General features: G+C 41.9%; 4 protein-coding genes across 6 annotated transcripts; 1 reads left to right on the top strand and 3 right to left on the bottom strand.

Moving 5' to 3' along the window:
• Positions 1 to 1,580: 1,580 nt before the first annotated feature.
• Positions 1,581 to 21,064, bottom strand: taldo1 (transaldolase 1). Of its 2 annotated transcripts, XM_084681723.1 has the most exons (9): positions 21,025 to 21,064; positions 6,616 to 6,844; positions 4,310 to 4,433; positions 4,122 to 4,229; positions 3,573 to 3,704; positions 3,118 to 3,293; positions 2,797 to 2,994; positions 2,217 to 2,362; positions 1,581 to 2,073 (listed from the first exon to the last, which is right to left on the bottom strand). In XM_084681723.1, exons 2-9 carry the CDS (start codon positions 6,713 to 6,715, stop codon positions 2,041 to 2,043), a joined length of 1,017 nt encoding a protein of 338 aa, XP_084537849.1. In that variant the 5' UTR covers positions 6,716 to 6,844; positions 21,025 to 21,064; the 3' UTR covers positions 1,581 to 2,040. The 2 variants fall into 2 exon arrangements, with proteins under 2 accessions (XP_084537849.1, XP_084537848.1); XM_084681722.1 differs by lacking the exon at positions 21,025 to 21,064 and having other exon boundaries at positions 4,122 to 4,232; positions 6,616 to 6,816.
• LOC146247006 (uncharacterized) lies at positions 6,870 to 11,750 on the top strand. Of its 2 annotated transcripts, none has more exons than XM_084681726.1 (9): positions 6,870 to 7,109; positions 8,483 to 8,568; positions 8,773 to 8,853; positions 9,027 to 9,138; positions 10,553 to 10,642; positions 10,756 to 10,851; positions 10,970 to 11,062; positions 11,183 to 11,265; positions 11,637 to 11,750. In XM_084681726.1, the coding sequence occupies exons 1-9, from the start codon at positions 7,082 to 7,084 to the stop codon at positions 11,700 to 11,702; spliced, it is 735 nt and encodes a 244-aa protein (XP_084537852.1). In that variant the 5' UTR covers positions 6,870 to 7,081; the 3' UTR covers positions 11,703 to 11,750. The 2 variants fall into 2 exon arrangements, with proteins under 2 accessions (XP_084537852.1, XP_084537851.1); XM_084681725.1 differs by having other exon boundaries at positions 6,873 to 7,109; positions 8,770 to 8,853.
• On the bottom strand, positions 14,953 to 20,923 carry LOC146247005 (uncharacterized). Its single transcript, XM_084681721.1, has 17 exons — positions 20,777 to 20,923; positions 19,426 to 19,538; positions 19,056 to 19,328; positions 18,781 to 18,909; positions 18,529 to 18,667; positions 18,347 to 18,436; positions 18,173 to 18,204; positions 17,806 to 18,093; positions 17,552 to 17,714; positions 17,304 to 17,439; positions 17,032 to 17,208; positions 16,755 to 16,850; positions 15,974 to 16,608; positions 15,769 to 15,852; positions 15,562 to 15,684; positions 15,280 to 15,471; positions 14,953 to 15,128 (listed from the first exon to the last, which is right to left on the bottom strand). Exons 1-16 carry the CDS (start codon positions 20,802 to 20,804, stop codon positions 15,281 to 15,283), a joined length of 2,697 nt encoding a protein of 898 aa, XP_084537847.1. The 5' UTR covers positions 20,805 to 20,923; the 3' UTR covers positions 14,953 to 15,128; position 15,280.
• Positions 21,065 to 22,111: 1,047 nt separating the features above from the next.
• LOC146247003 (uncharacterized) lies at positions 22,112 to 24,499 on the bottom strand. The gene is made up of 2 exons (XM_084682531.1): positions 23,933 to 24,499; positions 22,112 to 23,708 (listed from the first exon to the last, which is right to left on the bottom strand). Exons 1-2 carry the CDS (start codon positions 24,108 to 24,110, stop codon positions 22,615 to 22,617), a joined length of 1,272 nt encoding a protein of 423 aa, XP_084538657.1. The 5' UTR covers positions 24,111 to 24,499; the 3' UTR covers positions 22,112 to 22,614.
• Between the last annotated feature and the right edge of the window lie 54 nt (positions 24,500 to 24,553).

Below are 24,553 nucleotides of genomic sequence, written 5' to 3'. Positions count from 1 at the left end.
TGCCTTTTTTAGTGACTGTAGGGATTGCCATCTCAGTCAAGACATTACGCATTTTATCCAACAGCTTTATGTGTAAATGTAGATGGGTCATGTAAGGCAGGCATATGTTACAATTTAATATTTATCAAAAGTAGATTCATGTGGGTTGTCTTACAAGCATCGTGTAAGCATTACAATTGTAAAAAATCAAATTGTTGCTGCAGTCTGTTTGTTACCCTACTGCAACAACATGATCATTTATACACATTGTTCAGTGACTTTTCAGTTCAACAGGTGCAGTTTTACTGATGTGAAACTCAAGACCAGAGAGACAATGCCAAAGACCTCTTTTGTCTGCATGGTAAGGATGTATGGGGGCCTTCTGGTCTAGGCATCAGAAAGGAGGGAAAGATAGGGTCCCAGCTTTGACGGAACATGTAAAATGCTGTCTGGACATAAACAAAGAGGGGGGACAGGAAGGGGGTGTATGTGCTATGACAGTATGTCCCAAATGGTTGCACTTGATATGTATTGGTTGCAACAGCATTTTCTGCTGTAGTACCTACTAAAATGTCTGGATTTAGCCACAATTTATTGTCTAATATGTGGTTTTCACAGTTCCAGGAACCCTTGCTCACTTAAGGCTGGGATAACAAATCAGCACAGACCACCATATCCCATATGCTGTTAAAAAAAATAAAAAGATACATTTGTTTTTTGAATGAAACCACACAAAATGTATTGTACCCATCAATCTGACCTGACAAAAATGGTCATCAACATCTGTGAAGTCCACCTGACAGACATATGATAAATATTAATGGACGTTAATAATACCTCAACACGTCATATTCATCTGTACCCTTTTGCATCAATTATATGGAATTTCTGGGACAAAGTGTGGTCGGTTGGGCCCATTCAAAACGCATGGTTTGGAGCCACCTTCTGGATTCCATGTCGCAGTCTAGAGTGACAATTATCTGCTGGTGCTTCCCAATACCCATCCTACCTCACTAAATATTTTTCAGGTATGCTAAGTAGAATATCCTAGTACATAGTATGTCAAATGCACTACGCCAAAAATACCAGGATGTCCTACTGCATCCGGTCACATTTTGCAGTATGCAAGCCATGATGGTTTACTATTCTGAAACCACCATTTTTACATGGTAGCCTAAACAGCATTGCAACTGTGCATGTATTAGCATGCTACAGTATTGCAATACCTATATAATATTAATGAATATATATATATATATATATATATAATACATTTTTTAAAGTACAAATATGCAGTTCAGGATGCAGTCTTAACCATTGCCTGCAGTTTGGATAGGTTAAGTGACACTACATGGATGAGGAAGCTTTCTATTGTATCACCAATGTGTTCTCCATAGATTAATGGCTTAAACCTCAGGGTCTTTTACAGAATTTCTTGGATCTACAGAAATAATTGTGTCCTAAAGTAACTGACTCATGGATAGCCTGGACACATTAATTTGCCAGAAAAACAGTCCACCAGGCTGGTTTACTACAGTGCCAAGCCTTACACCTGGTTGTGTTTTGGAGGCAAAAATATTATGAAAGACGAAAGACAAGACTTTTCGACAAGGAGACAGTTTAATTGATTCAGAAAAAATATTTAATTCTGATTATATTAAGGAATGTCATAATTGTTACAGTGTGGGTTATTAGATCAACCTCCGGGCCTGAGAAGCAAAACATTGTGTACAACTCAAAACATGGCGGTTCTTGCCTGCCAAATAGGCAACTGGTCCTCTGCAAGTGACCTGACACAGGTCACCACTAAGCCTGGGCCAAGTCTGACTACAGTGTTATTTCCTTCAGATCAAATCTCCAGGGGCAACTACCATTTATTTTCTTACTTCCAGATAATTTAATCAGTGCTGTCCTCACTCTTCAAAACTCAGCATTACTTAAAAAGGGGCATGAGGCATCTGTTCAGTGGGGCCCATCAAAAGGGCTTAAGGGGAGGATAGGAGTTTGGTCCCTTAGATTCCCACAGTGGTAGAAGTCCATCCCAAGGCTACTGACAGTTCTTTACTGGCCGTTTTTCACATTCAGCATTTTCTCCTGTGGAGAAGAGAAGACATACCATCAGAATGACTTCAGAATAGCAGAAGCAAAGAATGTTAACGGATAATTAAAAAAAGCAGATCCACTGAGTGGTTGACAAAAGGTAAGAGAAAAATACAAAAAATCCAGTTCCATTTTACCTTGATCATGGTTTCCAGCTTGATGGCATCAGCAGCAAACTTGCGAATGCCATCTGAAAGCTTTTCCACGGCCATGCGATCTTCGTTGTGCTGCCAACGGAAGTCCTTCTCACCCAGGTGCACCTTCTCTACATCACAGGCCTTGGCTGGGAAGAGTTAAGACATGTATGAATTGAAAGAATACAGCACAGTCACATTTAGGATTGTCATCAGAGAGTCTGAGGGGGCCGTCTAACAATGTCCTTAATTGGCTTATACTGTAACCATCATATAACAAAGCTACATTAATACCAGGACTTCATCAAAACAATGGTACCAGGACTTTCATTAACAGAATGTGACTTGTAGCCTGTCCTTTAAAATCTTTTGCATTTGGAGGACAAATAAGAACACCAAATGTCTTGTTTGGAGTAGGTCTATATTTTTTCTCATTCCATTTCTATTACACAAGTACAATACTAACTTTGCCCCTGTATCACTACATACAACTCAATACAAGTATGAAATTAATAATACAGAGCACCACATGGGGCATGTATTTGCTGCCTCCTCCACATCCTTAAAAGGATAGAATTCATACCATTCTGCAGCGTGAGTGCTGGCTTTACTACAGCATGGTCCTGGGTCAGTTCTCTCAGAAGGCTAGGTGAGATGGTCAGGAGGTCACAGCCAGCAAGGGCCTTCACTTCACCAATGTTCCTGAAGGAGGCACCCATAACTACTGTGCTGTAACCATACTTTTTATAGTAGTTGTAGATCTTGGTCACGCTGACCACTCCTAGACAGGTAGAAAAGGTAAGAAAAATTTAAAAATAATTGTATTTTGATGGTTAAAGTGAGCCGATGGACAAATAATTTGACTCACAATACATCCATTTATACCAAGATAGAAGTCCCATACCTGGGTCCTCATGGGGCTCGTAGCTCTTACGATCTGTGTTCTCTTTATGCCAGTCCAGAATACGGCCCACGAAGGGGGAGATCAGTGTGACTTTAGCCTCTGCACAGGCCACCGCCTGGGCGAAGGAGAACAGCAGCGTCATGTTGCAGTGGACCCCGTGCTTCTCCTCCAGCTCTCTGCAAAGACATGCAGGTGGGCAGTTGAAGGACACTGACAAGGTTAATGTTTAACTCATATTGTTGCTTTAGGCAAAGTGTCAGTAAAATTTGAAAAAAGGAAGGAAGACTGTACTTGTATGATATGATACAGATGACAAGAATTGCATATTATGGATTATAAACCAGTTTAAAATACATCTAAATGAATGAGTGTTGGATCTCAAACAATACTACACATTTTAAGTGTAAAAACAGTTCATGTTAAAAATGATTAATGAAAATATTATGGACACACACCTGCCAGCCTGGATGCCTTCCCATGTCGAGGACAGTTTAATGAGAATGCGTTCCTTGCTAATTCCAGCCTCTTCATACAAAGCAATGAGCCTCAGGGCCCTTGCCACCATCTCGTCTTTATCATAGGAGAGCCTGAAGTCAGATGTATTAGTGATCCAGCAGTCTCAAATTGTACATTTAAACAAATATGTCTAAGAGTATTACAGTGTATAAAGAAAGGCATCTACCCTTCTGCCATTTCCAGCAAATCATGCTTCTAAGTGTAGGGAGGTTAGCATGTCATGTAACGTGCATTTGAAAACAAACTTTGCCTGAAAGTTGGGAATGGGCAATTTGAGACTAATGTTCTTAGACGTAATAACTTTTACCTTTGGCTACCTTTTGAATGTGCAGCATTACAATACATGATTGCTATTGGCATAATTAATTGCTACCCTGGGGGACTGGATTTGCTGTGATTCTTTTTTTCTTATGCCGAGAACATGAAGGAAGTAAAACCAACAGTGCAGACTGCAGTTGCCAGCTCAGAGACCAGAGGGTTTCTAGTACCTGGCATCCACCTCTGTGGAGACCCTTCCTGGGATCTTCTTCAGAATCTCCAAACCAAAGCTCACAAACAACTTGTCCATGGTGTTGGTCACCTGGACCTCTTCAGATCTGCTGGACAGAAACATAGCATTAGAAATGTTCTTGCCCTGTAGACACCCCCCAGATGGTGAGATGAATGCCAATCTTACCCGCCCTTGGCAATGCCATATTTTATGGCCTGGTCAAGTAAATGTTGGTAGGCAGGCATCTTGGCAGCAGCCAAAATAAGAGATGGGTTGGTGGTAGCATCTTGGGGCTTGTACTCCTCAATAGCTAAAAGGGAAATTGGAAAAACAAAACAAAGTGGAAGTTGACCAATTTGAAAATATGACACAAGCAGATATTAGCACACAAAGATTAGTGGTACAACATATTTTAAATTCCTTTTTAATGTCTGTTACAAAAGCATTTCCTCAATTCCTGCCCTCACAAGAACCTAGCCAAATGTATGTAGTCAGTTTCCAGTATGAATTCCTCAAAAGAAATTAAAAGACACAAAAATATTATGCCCAGCCTATTAAACCAAACTCACATGTGGATTCTGACCCAGACACAACAATTATGATAGGGTACTGAATTACTAGATTTTTTTTATTTGAAGAGAAGCATTCTGTCAAATTAAGAAACAGCATAAGAATGACATTGGTGCATATGCTCGGAGTTAGTTCTCCATGTTTTGTTTCTGTAGAATACAAATATGTGTAAACACTGCTGTCAGTCTGACAAGGTTCAAGTAGAGATGTTCTCATAGTATCTCCTTCTCAAGATCAAGATAAAGCACAGTTCTTCTGACAAAAATGGACCAGCTCCAAATGCCTCTGGACTGGCCTGAAAACAACAATGAGAACAAAGGCTTTCTGTGTGTGTGAAAAAAACAGAATTCCCATTAGGCCTACATGGTAGGCTACATGAAAGAAATTGGCATTCAAACCCTTAACTGTGTCAGTCCTCTTAGAAAAATAAACCAACTGAAGAGCAGATCCATCTGCAAGTAAACCTGCACTTTAATTTAGATATTAATCTAACTATTCTATCGCTGAGGCCTAAAGGTGCTTTTACATGAGGATTCAGTGCCATTTATTTGGGCTTACATCAGGCATACCATGCCATCAGGTCCAGCATCATCATGTCATGAGGAGATAATTACACCAACTATAAAATTGATAGCTAAGGAGGGCAGAGCACAGCAACGGATGTAAGCTAGCAAATTTAAGATTTAAGTTTGTAATCATTTCATTAAAGAAAACCACCAAACCTCTGCTTTAAAGTTACTTTCACAATATGATAAAAGCCTTTTACAAGTGATTCAGCATCAAGCACCCTTTTATGGTCATGAGTGAAGTGAAGGCCAGGCAGTCCTGCATTAAGATCAAACACTTACGACTTGACACTGTGCAAGTCACAAAGAATGTCACTGCGGTTTGTATTACAGCTAGTCTACATTACACAGACACCATTTCTGTCTTGTCATCCTGACTCGAAAGGAAGCATGGCGAAATGTTTGTTTTGCATCACAATTGAAAGAGCAACTGATTACTTCACTTTTACTTCCTCTTCCTTGTACTAACAAAACAAGAGACGAAGTATTGATAAAAAAGGTACAACTGATTATGATCAGCTATTTTGATTGAAAATATATATTGGGTTAGTTAAGACTTATTGTAAATCCATACATTAAAACAGGCAACAGGCAACAGGCAGTTTGCTGGTTAGGAAAACATGGCCATGGGCGTGACCATCAACAACAAATGTGCACATCAGGTACAAAAAAAACTACTAACCCACGTGTCATTTTCTGATAACACACGGTAACTGTACATATACAAATAACAGGTAATAAGCAAAATAAGTGGTTTTAGCTAGCTAGCTCGCACAGTCAACCATCGTTGCCGGTATCAATAGCTCGCCAACTGTTGGCACACTTTTTGTAGCCGATTACGCTGTCAAAGAAAAAAAATCCGTTTGTTAATCATTAGCTGGGTAGCCATACCTAGGTAGTTACAAGTCATCTCTGCAAAAAATAAGTGTTGATTCATAGTTAGCTACTGTAATCAAGTTATGCACGATAGATCCGTGGTTTGTCTTGTTTGTAACCAAATTTCAACCAGCTCATACTGAAGTCACTAGCATGCTAGGCTACCTTGATGCGGGATAGCTAGTCTAGTAGCGTCAATCGGATTATCAGATTCATCCGAATGCCAAAGTTTAGGCCGAGCTCATTAGCTTGCTAGGTAGCTAAATTTGCACAAGCTACTTTCACTACAATGATTCACTTCTGGCTAGTTACAAACACGACACAAACTAACTACAGTAGCTAGCAGCAAACAATTATTTAACTACCGAATATGCCAGTTATTAGCATTACACGTACAGTACAGTTATATCCGTCGTCATTTAATGTTATTAGCTAGCCTAGGTATAATGCGCGGCCATCCAAACTATCGAGCTGTGTTACCATTGAAATCTCCCGTGTCTGCTACAACCACGGTGTATTTCTTTAGTTGGTCCAGCGCTGACTCCATCTTTCGCCTTTTATCTGGTGACACACTGGACATGCTGAGGGGAAACGGAGGGCTTTTATAAACAGAAAGCACGTGAGACAATAATTTTAGACGAGAACGCGTTGAGGTTGCTTAACGATAGCGCTCGGAGGAGATGCAAGATGGGGAGACACCAGCTGATCACTCGACCAATGGAGGAGGTATAACGTGGTCCCGGTTCTTGGGACACCACCGGATAGAAAATCAGGAAATGACGTACTCGAATGAAGAGAGTTCGTGTAACTTCGGTTCTTTATCAGGAAATGACGTTCCCATATGAAGAGAGTTCGTGTAACTTCGGCTCTTTAAATCGATTTTCATTGGTTTGAGCGTTTCCATGGCATTCAGAAATACAACCGCGCAAATCGAAATATTTCTGAAATGCAGGAGCCGGCATCAAACAAAACAGGTACTTTAAGTAGCAACTTTTGTCAAAATATGTGTATTTTATTACTAGAATTTGGTCGCTTTTGAAGTCAGAAGTTGTTTGCAAAGTAATTTGTTTGCGAGTTTTTAATTAATGACTGATAAGGCCGTCAGAGTTCTCCTTGATGCTAGCTAACGTTGTTAGTTATTGGGTTGATGCTAACGTTGTTAGTCACTTTTTTGCATTCAGATACATGTAGGAACATCTATCTGTATTACATGCTTAGACATATCCAATGTTTATCAGTGTTTATTATGACCAGACCATCCTCAAATCTCAAAGCAGAACAGCTATTTATCAGCCTGCCTTTCAGGTCCACAACCCCTGGTACCCTGAGTGTGCTTTCTGCCTACCAACCAGTACCCAGTAGGGGTACTAGTAACCCCTACCTCCTGCTCTGCATCCAGCGCTGGGCCCAGCCTCCTGCTCTACATCCAGCGCTGGTCCCAGCCTCCTGCTCTGTATCCAGCGCTGGTCCCAGCCTCCTATCCCTACCCCCTGCTCTGTATCCAGCACTGGTCCAGCCTCCTAGCCCTACCCCCTGCTCTGCATCCAGCGCTGGGCCCAGCCTCCTGCTCTACATCCAGTGCTGGTCCCAGCTTCCTACCCCCTGCTTTGCATCATGCGGTGGTCCCAACCCCCTTGCTCTGTATCCAGCGCTGGTCCCAGCCTCGTAGCCCTACCCCCTGCTCTGTATCCAGCACTGGTCCCACCCTCCTGCTCTGCATCCTGTGCTGGTCCAGCTTCCTACCCCCTGCTTTGCATCATGCGGTGGTCCCAACCCCCTTGCTCTGTATCCAGCGCTGGTCCCAGCCTCATAGCCCTACCCCCTGCTCTGTATCCAGCACTGGTCCCACCCTCCTGCTCTGCATCCTGTGCTGGTCCAGCTTCCTACCCCCTGCTTTGCATCATGCGGTGGTCCCAACCCCCTTGCTCTGTATCCAGCGCTGGTCCCAGCCTCATAGCCCTACCCCCTGCTCTGTATCCAGCACTGGTCCCACCCTCCTGCTCTGCATCCTGTGCTGGTCCAGCTTCCTACCCCCTGCTTTGCATCATGCGGTGGTCCCAACCCCCTTGCTCTGTATCCAGCATTGGGCCCAGCCTCCTACCCCTAACAGCGCTGGTCCCAGCGTCCTGCTCTGCATCCAGTGCTGGTCCCACCCTCCTGCTCTAGATCCAGCGCTGGTCCCAGCCTCCTACCCCTACCTCCTGCTCTGCATCCAGCACTGATCCCTACCTTCCCCTCCCGCTTTTAAGCATTTTATGTTGAATGTCATGCTGGTTTCAATAAATGTTGATGCCTGATTGAAATATTGTGCTTAGTTACTCTTGAAACTTTCATATTTCCCTCTCAGTCCAGGATCTTGAGGATCAGGCAACCCAGGAGGGTGATCTGAGTCCAGAAGAGTGTCAGGAGGATGTTCTTGCGTCAGGGCAGCAGGTATACTAAATGATGATTGTACAAATTAAATTTAACTGATGTTAGTATTTATAAGTTATATTATTTTGTATCTTTATTACGTAAGTATGCTTCTGGCCTATAAAGCATAAGCAGCTTAATATCGATGTATCCCCTCACCATGTACCCATTAAGTATGTCATAATATCTCTAATGCTGCACAAATCCTTCTCTGTCCCCAAGAAGCAGCCAAAGTTTCGTCCTAGAAACGAGAGGCAGAAGGAACGCAGGTTCCATCTCACACGTTGGCTGTCCATTGAAAAGAAGGTAATACTATGTATCTTTTGTGTTTGTCTATGCAGTGTATCAGTATCTCACTTATTCATGGACACTAACACTTGTATGCATGAGGTGAACCATAAAAATGATATTCGTCCATATAGAAAAGGTAGAATGAGCCTCTTAAAGCGATACAAATTATCTAATGATTTTCTGAACAGATAAATGCATGGTGTAGGGAGAGTGAGGAGCGTTTCGGGCATTCACCTCTGGTGAATGCCACTTGGGTTAATTTCCCCTCTAAGGGAATTGAACCCATATGGAGGCATTCAGGTATTTTGGTAGAAAATAAGAAACAATTTACATGAAAGGGAACATGGCCTTACTACTGTTTTACTCCAATATTATGTTACTGTACGAAAGTACATGCCCTTGTTACTAAACAGTAATTGCCTTCATGTGAAATGTTATTGTTCTTTTGCAGATGTTCATACTGCAATGTTCCATATAAACTCCTCAAAAACCATTTTGGTCGATTATTCCTCCCCTTCAATAATACCAATTGGTATTGTATTTTAAATTGTTAGAAAGCCTGATTAGTCACCTTACCAATTAGTTACAACTTGTAAGGATCGTGCATTTGTGGAATGAGCAACACAGCTAACCGTGTGGGTAGCGGACCAATTTTCTTTGCCAAAATCCCCTGCAATATTCTTCTGTTGGTATTCACTCTCATTTTGAGTTGCTTGGTGGATTGGATGATTGCACTCTCCCACAGGAATAATAAAGGAAAAAAACAACACATATTGGCAATTTTATTACACTTTATTCATTTGACACTGCCAGGGACCTCAGTAGCGTGTGGAAGATCCATATGCAGCCACAACAACTTGGCACCTCCTCCTCATGCTGGTCACCAGCATGGTCACACACTACTGTGGGATGGCATCCCATCCCTCCAGCAGGATTTGTCGCAAGTCAGCCAACATGTTTGCGTTGGTCACTCTGGCACGTACAGCGTTCCAACGATATGAAATACAATACCAATTGGTTTTAATTGAAGGGTAGGAATAATCGACCGAAATAACGTTTCAGAACTTTTTTTGAGGAGTTTATTGAAGTGTTGTTCTGAGCATAAGCAATTCATTGACTGGGTGTTAAATACCTGTGATGCTGGAGAATATAAGCAGTTTCAGTGTTTTCAGCTTCACTTATCAACACAAAGGGCATTACATTTATTTGGCCGTAATTTGATCGCTTTACAGTTTTGTTACTATAGTTTAGGTATTAAAAAATGTTCTAATAATTTATCATATGATCAATAATACAGTGAGAGATTTGATCCCCTGCTGATTTTGTACATTTGCCCACTGACAAAGAAATGAGTCTGTAATTAGTCAAAAATTGTTATGGTATATTTTACATGTATTTGAACAGCGATAGACAGAATAACAAAAACATCAAGAAAAACGAATGTCAAAATTGTTAAAAAATGGTTAGCATTGTGGCAAAACGTACAAAATCAGCAGGGGATCAAATCATTTTTTCCCTCACTGTATATGTCAGAGTGTAACCTCATGGTTTTTTTTTGTATCCTGACACAGCTGCATTATAATGCATTTTTACTTTTGCACATGTTGTATATGCTTATTGTACTAACAATATGTAGAAGGTTTCATAAAAGGTGATATAAGGTATGTTTGAATATATGCAAAACCTGCTAAATAATCCCAAATTATTTCATTAGGTGCTGAGTGCCTGAAATCATTTTGGACCTGTGAAAGGAAGAGTGAACTGGTTATGGTGTTCAGGAATTCGAAAAGGATACGTGTGGCTGGTAAATATTAATTTATGAGACCAAAGAATAGATAAACAGACAATGGGCCTACTAGAATGCAACAGGTCATCTGTTTTAATAATGTGAGGTATTTGTTGTATTTTGTATCTCAGGTGGACGTTCCATCAACAAGGAAAGGGTTTATATTAACCCAGATATTGAAATAAGTTTCTTGCGCTGCCTTGTGGGGCAGCTTGTCAGACAACATGGTGATTTCCTACTATTATTATTTAAATTTTAAATTTGTGTATGTACCCGATACCTGATTAAACTTAACTGTTGTGTGTGATGATATAAATAATTCAAATTCATTTGACTTTTTGTTAGCCAAAGAAAACAATATCCATGGAGGTCCTTACATGGCCGGTTGCCCGCCACCGTGGTGGCCAGAGGACTTGCCCTTTTCCTCTCCAAACAGTGGTGTGTGTGTAGATCACAACTGAGGTTTTGCTGCTTCAAGCTAACTACAAATCCAATGTCCAGCATCATGTACTCCCCATATCACTCATGACTTACTACTTTTTCCCCCCACATTTCTAGGGGAAAACAGGGGCATGTTTACAGCATCCATACTACGAAAAATCATCTCCACATACAACAATTTGTACGGCTTGACTCCAGATGTTAGTATTCAATTACCAAAATATTTGTGTATCTATGCTCAATTTCATCAGTAAGCCATTGAGAGTTAAGACACTCATCTCTCGTGAAAAAATACACCTTTGTACCCTAAATTCACTCCACCTGCGCCCAAACACTAACGCATCATACCTGCCCTCAGAAAAGTACTTTTTTTATCTTACCCCCACTTTGAGTCTTGAACCACATATTATATCACACACACACAGCTCATTGTACAAACCTGAAGTTAAAGGTTAACTGTAATTTAGGTTCTAGCATTCCTATAGATACATCGGTGTACAGGCTTTAACATTATGAAGCAGGGTTGCAAGCCCCTGCAGTGTTTTTACACTATTTGTGTGGGTTTTTTCAGGTTGACAATGTAGAAATGGAGGTTGCCAGCTATCCAAATAGCTCTGAGGGAGTGCAGCCACTGTAAATTAACATGTAAATAAATGTGAATAAATATTGTATAAAATGAACTTGACTCATACTTAGTCTTTGGTTTTTGAGTAGCCTAGTTAATACAACAGTTATTGACACTTAGTTCCAATCTAGTAATTGGATTGGACAGGGTCATTCCATTCGTTACGATACACAGGGCCTAACGCTTTTGCGCCCACTTCAGGCGTATTTGTTTCGCAATTTGCGTATAAAAGCAAGGCGAGGTATGTACAAACATGCAGCAATGAGGTAAAAACGCAGACTGCCTGTCGCGGGAACTGAAAATGGCAAATTGCGCTTGTCCGTGTCATGCATATAGGGTCAGGGAAAAGTGGGAGTTTCCCATAAAGATATGGGAGGGGATGCGCAAAGTGCGCCTAATTGTGTATTCGGCGGTATGTACAAAAACCGCCTGTGAAAGTGCGCTTCTATTTTGCGTTGAAAATTATCCGCCTTTTAAAAGCAAGCGTAAACCAGGATGCGCAAATGCCTCCTGGTGAAATGGCAGCCGTAACCCGAGCAAGACGAAGACATATATAGGCCAAATGATTTTTGCCACAAGGATCACACTTTTTGAGTTGAGTGAACACGAAATCATTACACGTTACAGATTAAGCAGCCACACAATAGCACAGATACTGGAAGAATACATCGAATCTCCGACTCAGTGTTCACATTCCATTCCAGCAGTTGTTAAACTCCTCGCTACATTACAAATATTGGCATCAGGATCATGTCAAACAGTCATGCTGTTTTGACTTTGGTGGCTGATCCATGATAGAAAGAGAGAAGGACGCCCATTCAATTGCGCTTTTAAATGCTCGCAATGTACGGTAAAGTGGGTGGAGAAAGGCGTTGATTACCTGATGACCTGCAAGTTTCGTAAATACGACGTAAACTAAAGTTTCACAGCGTGCACAATCTGCGGGTTGGCCATGGCGCTAATAACGCTACGTCTGCGAATGAGGCCCACAGTGTTATCAGTGTAATGTAGACAAATGTCTTTATTTTTATGAACTTTATTTAGAAGAATTCCTGCATTAATGATACTCTACAAACTAATACATGGCAAGGCATGTCAAATTTAAATAATAGATACAAGAACAAGTCCGTCCGTCATTTGCCGCTTGTCCCGAGGCGTTCCCAGGCCAGCCAGGGACATAGTCCCTCCAGCGTGTCCTGGGTCTTCCCCGGGGCCTCTTCCCAGTTGGACATGCCCAGAACACCTCACCAGGAAGGCGTCCAGTAGGCATCCTCATCAGATGCCCGAGCCACCTCAACTGGTTCCTCTCGACGCGGAGGAGAAGCGGTTCTACTCTCTTCCCAGATGATTGAGCTTCTCACCCTATCTCTATGGGAAAGCCCGGACACCCTGCGGAGAAAACTCATTTCGGCCGCTTGTATACGCGATCTCATTCGAGAACAAGTACATACAGTATAACATATGAGACAATATGAGACATCAGACAAAATAAAATGCTAAACATCCTCATAGGTAGCTACATCACAGACACATCAGATCCAAATTGTTAATCTGTACACATAAAATTAACCCAAATAAACCCTAAATTACATTTGCAGCAGAGCCAATAAAAATACAACCTTTAATCTCGATCAAAACACCATTGCAATTGAGAACTACCCAAAGTGAGTTACCGGACCTTAATTGGACTACAAATACGGGGTATTCACAATGCAATTGTATTGCGGGCATGATGGGACTTGTAGTTCTTTTTTTTAAAGCTATATTTTTCCATATCCTCATCAAATCGGACTTGTAAAGGAATGTTTAGGTTAATTAGACACCAATAAATGTCACACTTCTAGTCAACACTCACCAATGCAACTTCTACGTACATTGTATTATATTATCTTTAAAAACTCAATTTCTGTTAATATTTATCATGTGTTTCCAACCAAATGCATTAAGGGTGTGATAATGGATCTTCTATCTGAATTTCAAAAAGATAAGAGCTTATATGTGACTACAAAGCAGGTTTTCAGTTAAAAACAATACCACTTCTAGGTGGCGCTATTGAGTCCCAATTCGGGCTAGGGGTTTGATATTGAAAGAGAGAGTTTAACTAACCCCTGTTTTTTACTGTACAAAGACATGAATCTGCACCTTGAAAGGAACTCTTAACCCTAACCCTAATTTTTGGCCAAAATGGCATGCTTGAGTGTGGGTATTAGACACATTTGCAGGAGGAAATCTGTCAGTGTCAGTAGAATATTACAATACGATATAACAATTCATATCTGTGATGATAACATGATGACACAAAATAGATTCATTCAATCATTTGAATATAGGCTATGAGTGCTGTAATCTCGGATTATGGATGTAATTACTAGTCAATCCACAAAAACACATTGACATAAAGTTCGATACCACTGTCACTGCAGCGAACCTTTCTGTGGCAATCGGGTAGCGTGCGTCACCCGCTCATCATTACACCTGTGCCACAACCGATAAGACGGCCTTAAAAGGACGCGCAGATACGCACACTCACCCCGATTGTTGTATGATCAGTGCTGCTGCCGCCCTGCACCATCCCCTTCTCCCCCTTGCTGTTTGTATGTTATATCCATCAGGGGGATATTGCTCCCTGCCTCATATGTCGTGTATGCATGGTAGCATCGAGGAGTCATTCCCTTAGATCAGGGGTTCTCAACGTTTTGGAACTAAAGCCCCCCCAAGTCTTCCACATCATGTGTCAAGGCGGCATCAGTCAACTGAGGATATTCAGTAATCACACTCAACCAAAACGAAGGCAGAGCAAGAGCTAAAGAGGTGTCGCAATCTGGTGTCACTCTTTAATTTGACTAACTGCTCCTCCATGGCAACTTAAATGTATTTTCATGAAGAACACCGAGTAGCCTACATAAAATATTATTGTATTCTTTTCTTGTAAAGTAAACCAATGGCGCCGCCGTAATGATCTCTCCGCGCCCCCCTGTTGAAAACCACTGCCTTAGATCATGCATTCTGCCAAAGTCAAACCATTTCCATGTCATGGTATCAATAAACGCTCAAATCTAATAGGCCTACGTGATTGTCTTTAATGAAATGCATCCATGTCTCACCTATTTCTAAGCCTATACATATGTGTGCAAGGTGTACTTATGCATAGGCTATCTGTATTTGAACGCCATAAAGATTATTGGCTTATAATATGGGAAAGGATTTTAAAATGATATATCCTTCCAGATTGATAGGGGGGTTTATAGGAAACACAGATACATTTGTTTAATTTGTTTATGTAACAGGGCCAATGAAACAAGTTGATTAAACAAACACTTAAAATGGGAAAATAAACAATACAGATGGAAAAATGACTTTTGACATATTGTGGTTGAGTTGGCTGCCGATATCTTTTGGTTGATGGTCTTGGGTGTATTGCTCCAAGTCATTACATACCTTTAAAGTGAAGAAGGGATAGATAATAAAAGTAGATAACAAATTAATAAAAAGATAAAAGTATAAAACTATATATCATTGAATTGTAGTCTGAATGGGCGCATGCTTGCAGTCTTCATCTCCACACACACGTTGCATAATACATGTTTACCTCAAAGTTTCGTAATGACTTTGCATGATCTGTGCCACAGGAAGAGCATCAGATGCCTGATGAAGTTCTCCCTGTTCATGTAGGACAGTTGTCCTTTCATCTTCTTCAAGAGCGAGTTATTCTGCTCTGCCACCTGAGAATTTATTTTCTGGAACTGAGGATAGCTGTCCAGATTGTATCCAATGTTACACCCTTAAATAATTAAAAAACACAACAGTTTCATTGACTCGCATTTGCAATATAAAAAGGCAAGTACCCGGAATAAAAAGCACTGCAAATCACCTGAGTGGTTGCGCCAGTGCAAACGATCCACAAGAAACCAAGTCTCTCTAAAAAAACCTGGGTCCCTCCGCAAGCAGTAGGTTTGCAGCTGACAGGCGTTGTCATATATGACTGTCTTGGGGCCTAAATGGGGTGCACACAGATGATTACGGACAACAAATTCACAGATAATTAGTCACACCAATGCTAAGCAAAACCTGAACTTACATTGTCGAAAACGTGTCCGGAGTATGGTAAACGGCACGTTCACCGACTCCACTTGCTCCATTATTGAAAACCCAAGACAAACACCTGAAGTACAAAAAACATTCCATTGTGTAACAAAACAGTAAAACAAAACCTCAATAACCTTACCAGCAGTATTCATTAATTTCAATAGTGTAATGTCAATGTTCAAGTAAAGTAACCTCACCATGTGTGCAGAACAGGGTGAATATGCCAGGGATCAGGTTAGGGTGTCTGCCTGCTGTCTTCCTACAGTCACTGGCCTCTTTTTTACACTTGTCTGTAGTGTACAAGCCTCTGTCTCTCACAGGAGGCAGATTTGGGAAGTAATGCCCAGGATCCTCTGGGGAAGTTAGGGGTGTCGAGACCGGAGGTGTGGACACTGTTTCCAGTGCCTTTTTATAGAGGCACTGAAAGATGGGTACCACCTCCTGAGGAAAAGTCCCTTCCATCCCAACCAAGCTAAAAAACAAAGGGCATTCCTTGGCAAGTTTCCCTAAAAGTGCTGGTTGCCGCTCGATCTGGCTGTACTTCAATCCCTCCATCTCTGACATCAACTCCCCGAGTTCTCTACTGGGATGTAGCAGAGCACAGGCAGGGGAGTTCTTGCTGACTTGTGTTAAGAGAGGGCGGTAGGGCTCACTTGCGTGTGTGGGTGAAGTCAGGGCCAACTTCTGCAAAAGGGGCAGGAGGAATGGGGCGCTTTTGGCACTCTGTGACATCATTTCCCTGTGTTCTCCAGGGAGGAGCCCGTCTGCACTGTAGCGCTGCAGCAGCTTACGGAGGTCTGGCTCAGGAATCAAAGTTCGCGTTCTGTGACTGGTAAATTGAATGAAGGAGAAACAAATTTAGAAAGGTCATAATAACATAAGGCCTTAATCATTTAAATGTAAAAATTATAGAGGTAACATTGGCGTGCACACACACTGAGACACACAATGATTAAAACAAGAAAATCACAGACTTATCTTCCACTGTTCATTACAGTTTGGCCAGGAACAAGCCTTTCTTTGAGGCCATACCGCTGCTGATACCCCAAAGAGGTGCCATCCATAACAACCTCACTATTGAGACAATGTACACATACATCACATACTTAATTACAAGCTCCAAACATTGTTGTGATATTCAGCCATGGAAAAAATTTAAAGACCACTCCAAAGTCCACAATCAATGTTAAGTGGTCTCTTAATTATTTTCATGGCTGTATATCCAGACCATTTGCAACTTTGTTACAGAACTAACTTGAAGTTATCTTGGCAGATGGGACATTTGAATCCCCAGCTAAAGTCTGCAGACAGAAGCTGCAAAAAGGCTATGACTGCATCCCTCAACTTGCGGTAGGACATCTGGAGAGAGTCCTGTGTCCCTGCATCTCGCAGATGAGTGTTGTACACTTCTAAGAAGTTGTACATTGTTGTGCTGTAACAGATAAAGAACAAACATGTTGAGCACCAAAGGTTTGATAATAATCTGTGTTTCTACACATAATTACATATCATATTTAGTTAACTTGCCTTGAATTTAGGAAATGATAAACATAGTCCCTGAGGACTTCATGGTGCACCATGTATGTGCCCATGTTTAGAATGAAATCACATCCACCATCATAGTTATGAGTTTTGGGACACATTGTGCATGTGAGTTGGTGGCCTTTGGAAAAAACAAACACATTGTAATTGCATTCCATGTACAAAACCAATCATCATGTCAGAAATAAACCTTTGGAAAATCTTAATAGTTCTAGAAAATTCTCAGTGAATACCTTTCACTTTGTACACATGGCATCTGGTGTACAAATGTGTATCTTTCTGAGGGGTCAATGATAATGGCCTGCCACAGTCACATTGTTCCTTGGGGGTGGGATACAGGAGGAACACTCCATCCTTCTCTTTGTGAAGATTAGGAACAGCAGTCCCATAACGAACCTGGAACAGAAATTGAGTCAGAATCGGATCATATACAGAGGGGAAAAATACCTAGACCTTTTACAAAACTACATGGTCAACAAACACATACCCTATCTGGTAAAGGAATGTGAAAGAGGACTGGTTCTGTGGAAACAGCCTCTTTCACAGTGTCAGGGTATAGAGACCCCTCTTTCATTGCCTCCTTAATCCCTAACGATAAAAGGTGTGCTTCATCGTTGAGGATGTCCTGCAGGATTTGCACGTGGCAGCAGTTCCTCTGGTGCAAACGGCACGTCTGACACCTCATTGCGCCAGCACTCACTTTGATGATTGCATATCCATCTTTTTCAACAACAAAGTAACTGCCGGCAAACGGAATACGTTTGACATTGCTGTTCTACAGTGAGAAAGAACAATTGGTGACATGAAGTTACCTACTGTATGGCACGACTATTACCAATTACTGTCACCATTACCTCTGTTGTTCCATTAGTAGCATAACTGTGCTCTGAGAAGAAAATAAATAGTACAGTAAACAACCACTGTTGCCTCCGTAACAACATTGGTCCAAATAACGCAGCTGTTTAAACAAAATGTTGTGATGCTTTGGCTATATTTTAGAGGCATGGAGTAGAGAAGTGAATAATTACCCATTTCACTGGGACTATCCGGGACATCCTCAATACTGGGCAAAACCCCATTAAATGCCTTGATGTGGAGACAGTCCACCCAGGCCAACTCTGTCATGGTCGAGATAACAGATATATTTGTAAAAGGGGAGTTTACATACTGGACATTCATTAACATATTAAGTACAATATAAACGTAATACCATCAAAGGATGTGTCCACGTGTGTAGACAGTGCCAAGATGTGCCTGGCATGGTGGTCATTGCATGAACACATATATATCCACCTGCAGCCCTCTGGAAACTGCATGGCTCTTCTAGTGATTATGGCAAAATCATCATTCTGCCAATTCAAGAAAAGATAAGAATATAATCACATGCTTCATCACAGACATTCAAAGACACTTGCCGTCAAATAGATTATAAAGTATAAAGTGGGCAAAAAAAATGACTCACATTAAGACGCTTGGTGGAATGGTTGAATGTGTTGATGATGAACACTTTACCCTCCTCATCTACCAACATAACGTTTTCTGTTTCCAACAGAAGGCAGATGTATTTGTCTAGATCGCTAGACAGTGGTACCTGGGATGGAATACATAGATATGCTTCAATCCTCTACAGGTAGGTAAACAGAGATACCGAATCTTTAATTCACAATTATCCACTGGCCAAAAGGTAAACATTGAATCCTATGAAATTGTCAATATTTTCACAAATAACTGTCTTACCCTGTTCTCATGAATGGTGGAATTGGCATCAACACCAGCACCAGCACCAGCACCAGCATCTATACCAGCACCAGAATCAGCACCAACACCAGCATATATACCAGCATCGACACCAACACCAGCACCAGCATCTATACCAGCACCAACACCAGCATCAACACCAGCACCAGCATCTATACCAGCACCAATACTAGCACCAGCATCAACGCCCGCATCAACACCAACGCCCGCATCAACACCAACACCGGTATTCACGGATTTCTTCTTGTGGTCCTTAAAGCAACACAAATAGGACAACGTGGATAAGCGATCCTTCTTTCTGAAGTAAAACTGTAAAACATTACTAAACTAACAAAAGATTGGTATTTACAGATTTACGTCTCAGTAGTCCAGGGATACGTTTAACATCATACTTGACGTTGGAAACTTGCCCAGGGAGATCCTGACTTAGGGCCTCGAAGGCCCGTCTTTTTTTAGATGGTCCTTAAATACAAAACAAACAATAATCAGTTACTTACACAAACATACACAAACATTTCACGATAATAATAACAACATATAATGAGGTTAGTGGCTGGGTGCAGTGCAGGGGTTAGTGGCCAGAGGCCACTAAGGCCTAGGGGTAGGGGTAGGAGGCTGGGACCAGCGCTGGATGAAGAGCAGGAGGGTGGGACCAGTGCTGGATGCAGAGTAAGAAGCTGGGCCCAGCGCTGGATACAGAGCAAGGGGGTTGGGACCACCGCATGATGCAAAGCAGGGGGTAGGAAGCTGGGACCAGCACTGGATGCAGAGCAGGAGGGTGGGACCAGTGCTGGATACAGAGCAGGGGGTAGGGGCAGGAGGGTGGGACCAGTGCTGGATACAGAGCAGGGGGTAGGGGCAGGAGGGTGGGACCAGTGCTGGATACAGAGCAGGGGGTAGGGGTAGAAGGCTGGGACCAGCGCTGGATACAGAGCAGGGGGTAGGGCTACGAGGCTGGGACCAGCGCTGGATACAGAGCAAGGGGGTTGGAACCACCGCATGATGCAAAGCAGGGGGTAGGGCTAGGAGGCTGGACCAGTGCTGGATACAGAGCAGGAGGCTGGGACCAGCGCTGGATGTAGAGCAGGAGGCTGGGCCCAGCGCTGGATGCAGAGCAGGGGGTAGGGCTAGGAGGCTGGACCAGTGCTGGATACAGAGCAGGAGGCTGGGCCCAGCGCTGGATGCAGAGCAGGGGGTAGGGCTAGGAGGCTGGACCAGTGCTGGATACAGAGCAGGGGGTAGGGATAGGAGGCTGGGACCAGCGCTGGATGTAGAGCAGGAGGCTGGGCCCAGCGCTGGATGCAGAGCAGGAGGTAGGGGTTACTAGTACCCCTACTGGGTACTGGTTGGTAGGCAGAAAGCACACTCAGGGAAAGGCAGGCTGATAAATAGCTGTTCTGCTTTGAGATTTGAGGATGGTCTGGTCATAATAAACACTGATAAACATTGGATATGTCTAAGCATGTAATACAGATAGATGTTCCTACATGTATCTGAATGCAAAAAAGTGACTAACAACGTTAGCATCAACCCAATAACTAACAACGTTAGCTAGCATCAAGGAGAACTCTGACGGCCTTATCAGTCATTAATTAAAAACTCGCAAACAAATTACTTTGCAAACAACTTCTGACTTCAAAAGCGACCAAATTCTAGTAATAAAATACACATATTTTGACAAAAGTTGCTACTTAAAGTACCTGTTTTGTTTGATGCCGGCTCCTGCATTTCAGAAATATTTCGATTTGCGCGGTTGTATTTCTGAATGCCATGGAAACGCTCAAACCAATGAAAATCGATTTAAAGAGCCGAAGTTACACGAACTCTCTTCATATGGGAACGTCATTTCCTGATAAAGAACCGAAGTTACACGAACTCTCTTCATTCGAGTACGTCATTTCCTGATTTTCTATCCGGTGGTGTCCCAAGAACCGGGACCACGTTATACCTCCAATGGAGAGCAATTGCTTACACACCTCCCACTGAAAGGCACTTTAGTGCTCAAAATAGGCGTCTTATACGACAAGGAAATATTTAATTTAAGTTTGAAAGTATTACATATCAGACATTAACAATACACGTTTGATTAAACATACATTTAGCATGTTTATTTGGCGTCCAAGCATACAGTAATGCATGCTTATAGGGCAAAATGCAGTAGTGAGTGTCTTACAGTTGTGTGATTTTTTATTAGTTCAGTGTCTGTACATATCATGTAAGCTTTTTTTCCACACATTGCAATGAGTGCAATTGAATTGCAATTCTACTGAATCGCTAAAATCACCTTTTTGTATTTTTTACAACCAAATTTAAGTCCATAATGGTATAATAGATATGTTAGGACAACTGTATAAGGTACATTATATATGTCAAAAACACTAACAAACAATATTTTGTGATTGTAAATTCCAATGGGAATTTCACTGAAATGTAAAGGAAACCAGAAATTTGCAAACAAAGTGAACAAAGTGTTTAATCAGAGGGGCAGATTAAAAAACGGAAACAAATTATATTTAAACATTAAATACATTTAGTTGGTTTAAATACAATTTTGCTTCACATTAAAATCATACAAATGTCTCTGGCTCTCCCTCTTCCAGCTCCTCAGCTCTCTCAATACCTTGATATGTTTGTCTCACTTTTTTTATTTACTGAGCAAAAAAAGGCTGCAATGTCACTTCCTCATTTCATGATGACTACTAGAAGAAAAACGTGAAGAAAAAAAATAATATATGCAAGCAGCAATGAAGGGGCCAAGCAGCATTCGATATGGAAATTCAGTAGCTAAAGCAGCAAAGCAAAACTTTTAATATAAAACATTCATGTAATTTTACATGTATAAATGTAATAAATCTGACTCTTCATGAGTAAATGCCCTGAGAATGAAACATTATCATTACAATAATGGTAATGGTTGTAATTGGTTCTGGAGACCCATCTGTCAGAAATATTTATCTATCAAGCATTGCAGTCAGAAAGCTTTAGTGCTTGCAACAGCAAAGAGACAAAACATCACACGCCATTGTGCTACAAAGTTTGTTTGGTTCACAAGTCTTCAGGTACGACCATTTATTGGTGAGAAGTCTCCTCCCCTGCATATCAGCTGTCGATATGATCGATCCCAGAGAGAGTGCGCGTGCACGTGGAAACTTCCGACCCTAGGCTTGACCATATGATTCACTCAATACAGATAAGGTTTATTGCACCTCTAGTAGGATAATGGTCAACCTAGGTCAGTTTGTTTACGTAAGCCTAGTGTCATCTATAGGTCATGTGGGGAGAGGGCTCTCTACTGACAAAGGAATGCTGAACACCAGTATTTTTAGAATATAACCTTACATTCTACATTTCTCCGACACCATCATACATACTTATGTAAAATTAATGTGATAAAAACTGGTCTCATCCTTTCAAATGTTTTATCACAACATCAGTTTGCTCCATTAGCTAGGATAAATACAGTTTTTAAATTATTATTGGACTTATACACAAAACTAACCCTTCTTGTCAGTGTAAGGTGTCTGTTAGGGTATAAGCATTAGTCATCATCTTCAGTCACCTCTAAGTGAAAAGTATCTTCTGAGGATGTGTGTGTCCTCATGTGTATGTTCATGGTTGCCCTTAGCCTAAAGCATTTGCCACAAGCTTGACAGCAATATGGTTTTTCCCCAGTGTGAGTTCTCATGTGCTCTGTCATTTTTTCTTTCCGATTGAAGGACTTTCCACAATCTGGGCACACGTGAGGCTTCTCTCCTGTGTGAATCTGCATGTGACGTTTGAGGTGGTGTGCTGATACAGTGCAAATGCCACACGAACTACACTTGAATGGTTTCTCCCCCACATGGGTTCTCATGTGGACTCTCAGGTTTCCCCGCAGACTGTAACACTTTCCACATTTTGTGCAGCAGTAAGGTCTTTCCCCTGTATGAACCCTCATATGCTCAGTCAAGTGTTCTTTCCGCTTGTAGCATTTGCCACAGTCATTGCACTGATATGGTTTTTCACCTGTATGGCTCAGCTGGTGCCGAACTAAGTGACCTCCCGACTTAAAGCATGAGTCGCAGAAAGGGCACTTAAAGGGTTTCTCTCCAGTGTGCACTCTCATGTGCAGAATTAAATCTGCATTTCGGCGAAAGCATTTGCCACATTCATGGCAGCAGAACGGCTTATCAGATGTGTGAGTCTGAATGTGCACCTCTAAGCAATACTTGCGATTGAATCTTTTCCCACAGTCTTTGCACTGATACGGTTTTTCACCAGTGTGTGTTCTCTGATGGACTTTCAAATGGCTTGGCCTGCTAAAGCATTTCATGCACACATTACAGCTGTGTCGTTTCTTCCCTGGGTTTTCCCTCAGTGTCAGTTCACTGGTTTCGATTTGGGCAGCAGCGGTGGGGTAACTAGCTGTTATCTCTTTACATTTTCTTGTGACCCTGGTTCTTTTTGTGCTGGACAATGTCATTTCTCCGTCGACCCCACAAAAACCTTTGCTCTCTTCATGTTGAGTGGCGTCTGGTTCTATTGGGGAGTCTTCTTCACTTTCTTTCTCTATTGGAATGGCATCCCTCTCCTGCTCATCCTCTTGCTCAGAAACAAACACGTCCTCACTGGCAGGGGCAATGGAAAGCACGCCTGGTTGAAATAAATGGACAGTTCTATAACAGCAGGACAGTGAAGAGCATTAAACATGTTACTGAATATGCATACTGTTTGTTGTTGAATTTCACACATTATGCAAACACGTGCCTCTCGTTTCGTCTCATTTCGGCCACATGGCAACAATAAAAGCGGACCGTTAAGTTCCCATCCAGTAAAAGCAAAAAATGCAACCATTTAGCCTACTGTAGCACACTTACCGTCTGACTTGTAACCCAAATCCACAAGTAGTTTTCGTAGATGCCTGATCTCCTGTTTAGAATCTGAAATTTGTTCCTGATACTCAACCATCGTCTTCTCAACTGCCCCAAATATCTCTATAGCAGCCGCGGCTAGTCGGTCGGTGAGAAATCCATTCAACCGTTGTAATGTGGCCATTTTCAGTGAAATTGCTAAACGCTGACTAAATACAGCTTGTGCTGCAAGCTAACTGAGTAGTGTTCTCTCGACAATGATTGGTGGATCGCATCCAAGTAGTAGGCTATGCATACACCGCCACCTACTGTGCAGGAGTGTGTGGCCAGTCACGGCCTACATACATGACAACCTAATCTACGACCCTAGAGTAAAAATGAAATCTACCCACCGCCCAACCCAGCCACAATTCTCTCTCAAATGTGTGACTAAACCTCCCTTCTCCCCAACGGCACAGCAATCTCAGAGAGACCGTTCATCCACAAATCCAAAACATGACGGTCTTAGATTTCAGATGTGTGTGGTTTTTACCTCCAGTGGAGAGTTAACTTATGAATCAGAGTGCTCACTACTGTAGCACAAGTTACATTGTAAGACTTTTGCAGGCTGGTACAAAGGTTGTATTG

The sequence above is a fragment of the Hypomesus nipponensis genome, chromosome 19 (assembly GCF_054491055.1).
Source record: "Hypomesus nipponensis isolate SF chromosome 19, ASM5449105v1, whole genome shotgun sequence".
Taxonomy (NCBI): domain Eukaryota; kingdom Metazoa; phylum Chordata; class Actinopteri; order Osmeriformes; family Osmeridae; genus Hypomesus; species Hypomesus nipponensis.
This window is presented reverse-complemented; position numbering and strand designations above follow the sequence as displayed.

Coding starts and splice junctions, on each gene's coding strand:
- taldo1 (XM_084681722.1), bottom strand. CDS start 6,715: ATGTCCAGTGTGTCACCAGATAAAAGGCGAAAGATGGAGTCAGCGCTG. Junction 3,294..3,572: donor GAAGGCATCCAGGCTGGCAG/GTGTGTGTCCAT, acceptor ATGTCTTTGCAG/AGAGCTGGAGGAGAAGCACG. Junction 2,995..3,117: donor CGAGCCCCATGAGGACCCAG/GTATGGGACTTC, acceptor CTACCTGTCTAG/GAGTGGTCAGCGTGACCAAG.
- LOC146247006 (XM_084681725.1), top strand. CDS start 7,082: ATGCAGGAGCCGGCATCAAACAAAACAG. Junction 7,110..8,482: donor GCCGGCATCAAACAAAACAG/GTACTTTAAGTA, acceptor TTTCCCTCTCAG/TCCAGGATCTTGAGGATCAG. Junction 9,139..10,552: donor ACCCATATGGAGGCATTCAG/GTATTTTGGTAG, acceptor TTATTTCATTAG/GTGCTGAGTGCCTGAAATCA.
- LOC146247005 (XM_084681721.1), bottom strand. CDS start 20,804: ATGCAGGAGCCGGCATCAAACAAAACAG. Junction 17,715..17,805: donor ACATTCCTTTACCAGATAGG/GTATGTGTTTGT, acceptor TTTCTGTTCCAG/GTTCGTTATGGGACTGCTGT. Junction 15,853..15,973: donor CACCCTGTTCTGCACACATG/GTGAGGTTACTT, acceptor TTTGTACTTCAG/GTGTTTGTCTTGGGTTTTCA.
- LOC146247003 (XM_084682531.1), bottom strand. CDS start 24,110: ATGGCCACATTACAACGGTTGAATGGATTTCTCACCGACCGACTAGCC. Junction 23,709..23,932: donor TTTGGGTTACAAGTCAGACG/GTAAGTGTGCTA, acceptor TATTTCAACCAG/GCGTGCTTTCCATTGCCCCT.